At 53.8% G+C, this 5,028-nt stretch overlaps 1 protein-coding gene and 1 pseudogene across 1 annotated transcript in view; both read left to right on the top strand.

The window, feature by feature from the left end:
• The first annotated feature begins 268 nt into the window (after window positions 1–268).
• DHCR24 (24-dehydrocholesterol reductase) overlaps window positions 269–5,028 on the top strand; it is a 33,870-nt gene continuing 29,110 nt past the window's right edge. The window contains exons 1-2 of the mRNA XM_012807201.2: window positions 269–606; window positions 4,324–4,479. Coding sequence (XP_012662655.1) covers window positions 376–606; window positions 4,324–4,479 — 387 coding nt within the window. The 5' untranslated portion in view covers window positions 269–375. The remainder of the gene's footprint in view (window positions 607–4,323; window positions 4,480–5,028) is intronic.
• LOC105887307 overlaps window positions 4,794–5,028 on the top strand; it is a 2,421-nt pseudogene continuing 2,186 nt past the window's right edge.

The following is a 5,028-nucleotide window of genomic DNA, read 5'->3' as shown; positions in this document are numbered from 1 at the left end:
GAGCTCTGAGTTCCCGCCGCCTGCGACCCTGTATGCTCCTGCCAGGCCGCAAAGCGCAGGGGACTCCACCAGCGCCCCTGTCCCCGGGCACCCCCTCCCCGCGCGGAGGTGGGGAGAAGAGGGTGGAGCGGCCTGACTCCTACAGCCAATGAAAGAAGCGGATTCCTGGTCCGATCCCCGACGCGGCTCACCATTGGTCGTCTCTCGGGTCTCGGCCCACCGAACCTTGGCGACCTGAGCCAATCGCTAGGCGGCGGGCGATTCCCCGGCTGCCTAAGCGGCTGGCTGCGGGCGAGGAGCGGACCAGGCGCGGAGCCGGCGGTGGTGTCTGGCGGTGCGAGCCCGCAGCCCTCCCCGCTCGGTGGCCGCGGCACCATGGAGCCCGCCGTGTCGCTGGCGGTGTGCGCGCTGCTCTTCCTGCTCTGGGTGCGCTTGAAGGGGCTGGAGTTCGTGCTCATCCACCAGCGCTGGGTGTTCGTATGCCTCTTCCTCCTGCCGCTCTCGCTCATCTTCGACATCTACTACTACGTGCGCGCCTGGGTGGTGTTTAGGCTCAGCAGCGCGCCGCGCCTGCACGAGCAGAGAGTGCGGGACATCCAGAAGCAGGTGAGGGCGCCGGGCGCGGCCGGGGCCCAGAACCACGGGCTCCTCGAGACGCGGCGTGCGCTTGGATAGCGGTACGCCAGGCGGCCAAGGCATGTGCAGTGCAGCGAACCGCCAGGACTTCACCAAGGAGCTGGCGTTGGAGAGGGATTGGAACGAAAAAATGAGATGGGGGAGGGGGAAGTCCCGGGGAAGGAACAGAATAAGCAAAGGCAGTGGGGAGCAAAACATTGCTCGTATGTTTATGGAGTTCCCACTGGGTGCAGGGCACGTGCGGACACCAGGGGCTGTAAAGAATCCTAAGACGGGAAGGTGCGCAACACTGGGTACCCCTCACCAGTCTCAAGCATTTTATGTATTTTTGAGGCAGAGTCTCACTCTGTTGCCCAGGCTAGAGTCCCGTGGCCTCAGCCTAGCTCACAAACTCCTGAGTTCCAACATCCTCCTGCCTACAGGCGTTCTTTCCACAAAGCCCGGCTAGTTTTTCTATTTGTAGTAGAAAAATAGACTAATCTGGAATTCCTGAGCTCAAGGGATCCTCCCACCTCGGCCTCCCAGAGGGCTAGGATTACCGGCGGGAGTCTCTGTGCCAGTCCCAAGCAGTTTGAAGGAGGAAAGGCTTCCGGGAGGTGCAGCTGGGTCTGGAGATTGGGCCGTAGGGTGGGTGATGATTGGGGGAAGGTCCGTCAGGTGACTGTTTGGTGGTGCACAAAGACAGAGAAGGGGCAAAGTGCAGGGACTGGAGCTGCGGGAGAAGGTGGGGAAGTCTGTTTGCAGAGGGGCCTCAACGCCAGGTTGGAATTTGGAGTTTATTTTGTAGCAGCAAGCTGCTGTGGCTGCATTTAGCATAGAGGGCTAAAGCGAGAAGGTAGAACCCTAAGGGAAGAGCCGTGCAGTTTTTAGTGACAGAGGGCACACTGGTGAGTCCCTCTCCCAGGACCTCTGGCATCCTCCTCATGCCAGCACCCACAGAGCCCGTGCCCTGCTACGGCTCACAGAGACACCTTCTCCACGTCCAGGGCTGGCATGGACATGGGGTCTGGGCAGTTTCTTGGTTCCCTCTGCCCTCCTTATGTTCGTCTCTTACTGGCATCAGGTTGCAGGGACAGAGCTTCTGTTTCCTGCAGCCACCCTGCAGAAGGTGTAGCGGCCTCTATATTCTGTTTGTTCTACAGTGAGTGTTGCAGGCAAGAGCAGGAAGATGGTTGCGGGGAGGCACTCTTGTGGGAGATAAGCCCTTGGGCCTGGTGGGAGATGCAGCATCTGGAAGCAATTTACCCTGCTGTCCCTGGTTTTGCTGGCCACAGTCACATGGCTCCAGAGCCCTGCCAACCCTCCTTCCCTAACTGCACTTTCTTTTTTAGATGGAGCCTCAAGCTAGGTAGAGTACCATGGTATCACAGCTCACAGCAACCTCCAACTCCTGGGCTCAAGCGAGTCTCCTGCCTCAGCCTCCCAAGTAGCTGGGACTACAGGCGCCCACCACAACGCCCGGCCATTTTTTGGTTGCAGCCATCATTGTTGTTTGGCGGGCCCGGGCTGGGGATTCAAACCCGCCACCTTAGGTGTATGTGGCTGGCACCTTAGCCACTTGAGCCACAGGCTCTGAGCCCAGACTGTGAGCTCTCGGAAGGCACGGCCCGCTATCTGACTTATACTGGCTTGTGGGGCCTGGCTTAAAGCAGCCTAGTGAGCCCTTACTAATCTAAACTAAACCAAAGGGCTCATTCTGTGTAGGTAGACAAGGGGCTCCTTTGGACTGGCCCACTGCCCTGACCTGCCATGTGCCACACCCTGTGCCATTGACATCCATTATTTCAAGTCTTTACAGCAGCCCTGATAGGTCTTGCACCCGAGTTACAAATGGGAAAACAATTGAGGTTGAAACTAAGTTATGTGCCCAGGATAATGTAGCTGGTAAATGGGGTTAAGGCCCAGGTCAGCTTGATTTCAGAGCCCAAACTGCCAACATTTCTAATTTTAACTACCCATGCTTCTCCCCACCCCTAATCCTGTAGGTCTGGTTCTGTTTCATCACATTTGGCTTGTTGTATTATCTACCTGGCCATTTGCCCTTTTTCAGGGCTCTCCTCACCTCTTTGGCCAGCATATACTCTCTGAGTGCCTGCCCAAAGTCCCTGACCATAATCTTGAGGAGCCAGTCCATCCAGGGTTCAGGCTTCATGGCTTCCATAATCACTTTGTGTGGCTCACCCTCTAGCTTACATGTAGCAGCACCCTAGATCCATTCTCTCTCACCTCAGTTTGTATCAAGTCCTGGGGCTGCAGAGTCAGGCAGGGACGAAGCCTGGTTGGTCACGGAATCCCACCTCTCATACCTTCACCCCCAACTCAGGAATCCCTTCCTCAATACCTGCCCTCTCCCAGCTACCTAGGCTCTGCTAATAGGAAAGTCCTTTCTCATATTGAGCTATTTGGCTGGCCAGCTCCAGTGCAACCTCCTCCAGGAGGTCTGAGCAGTATTTGGTGAGATTTTGGTTGCAAGTGAAGGAAGCTAAATTCAAACTAGTGTGAGCAAAAGGACACTTTATTGGTTCAAGTTCTGAAAAGTCCAGTAGTAAAACTAGCCCAGGCCTGGCTATATTCAGGACCCTCTATCTTTCCATCCATCTACCATCTCTTGGTTTTCCTTTCCTCTGAGTTGACTTCATTTGGGGGAGATTGTCGCCCTGTAGGGGCCCCAACAGTTTCTGACTTATAACCAACCAGCTTTGAAACCCCAGTGAAGAGAGAGTGCCTCTCCTGGAACTGGACTTGCATCATAGGCTCATCCCTGAACCTGTCTATCTCTGCGTCCAGCAGGAGAGGCTCAGACCTGGGTTATGCACCCACCTCGTGATGCAGGGGGGAGTAGTATTAGCCTCTGTGGACCCAAAGGAAGTTGGGATTATTCAAAGCAGGTGAAGAGGAAATGGATGGTCACAGGTCAAGACAACGGATTTCCATCTCCTCTGTTTTTATCCATCTCAACAGGAGCACTTCCCCCTCTGTTCCTGGTGGGCTTGTCATCCTCTGGGCCATTTATTCCTTTGTGCCTTGTGCTTTGGTCACTAACATCAGAGGTTTTGCAAAAGCTGTTCCTTCCATTGGCTTGGTGGTCCTTTTCTGCCCCTTCTCTCCCTCGAAGTGATACATGAATTAATACACATGAATGCTTAGAAGGGCCTGGCACAGAATTACCCTCAGTCAGTGTCAGCTCTCACTCTGTGGACTACTACACATACTACAAACTCATACAGTCCTGGCTGTGAGTCTGGGGCCTGCCGTTCCCCAGTTGTGTAATGTTGGGTGCCTCAGCTTTTCCTCCTCTGCAAAAGTTTGTCATCCTAATTTCCTGGAATTGTTATGAGAATTAAACAGGACAGTGTGCAATAGGCACCTAGCATGCTGGTAAATCATTTTTATAATTGCTGTTGTTACCATTACAAAACATTTTCTGAACTTTCCAGTTAGAATTAATGTTTTTAAAACGCTTGGATCCTATATTCTAGCTCTGTCTTCATTCTGCCTTGTGGTGTAGCAACATGTTGGCCTTGCTAGGCAGAGTGGTGCCAGATGGTAGGGCTGACAGGCCTTCTCATCGTTCCCTCCATCCCAGTGCCTGGACGGAGGCATCCTTCCCAGCTGCTTGTCCCTGAAAGCAGGACGGCAAGCTGCTCTGGGGATCCTGGTGGGGCCAACTCAGCCTCTGTCTTGCAGGTGCGGGAATGGAAGGAGCAGGGCAGCAAGACTTTCATGTGCACGGGACGCCCCGGCTGGCTCACGGTCTCGCTGAGGGTTGGGAAGTACAAGAAGACACACAAAAACATTATGATCAACCTGATGGACATTCTGGAGGTGGATACCAAGAAACAGGTGAGAGTATCAGGAAACAGTTCCCTGGCTCTGGGAGCAGGTGGGCCACTGCCCCTCAAACACATCACTATGGGAGATGATTTTAGCCAAGGGCATCTCAGAGTGAAAAGGACCAAGGCCTGTGGTCATCACAGAAGGCTCTGTCCACCATTGCTGTCCTCCAAAGCCTCGCAGCCACCAGGGAGAGAGATAGGTCATCGTCCCCCTCTCACCTTTTGGTTATTTGCAGTTCCACAAGGAGGGAAGAATGGGGAGATCATGGGCAAAAATGAGAGACAAAAGGAAAGTTATTTACCCCATCCTAGTAAGGAAGCATGCTGGTGAAAAATGGGCCATGAATGTGGCTGGATGGCGTGGGCTGTGTTACAAGCTTTCTGGAGCTTATTTAATGGCCTTAGAAATGTGTGTCGTTGGCTTGGCATCTGTAGCTCAGTGGTTAGGACACCAGCCACGAGGACTGGTAAGTTCAAACTGGCCTGAGCCTGTTAAACAAACAAACAACAACAAAAAATACCCAGGCATCATTAATGTACATAGTTACCATTCAAT

Source organism: Otolemur garnettii, unplaced genomic scaffold (genome assembly GCF_000181295.1).
Source record: "Otolemur garnettii isolate 467f Iridium unplaced genomic scaffold, OtoGar3 scaffold00066, whole genome shotgun sequence".
NCBI lineage: Eukaryota > Metazoa > Chordata > Mammalia > Primates > Galagidae > Otolemur > Otolemur garnettii.
This window is presented reverse-complemented; position numbering and strand designations above follow the sequence as displayed.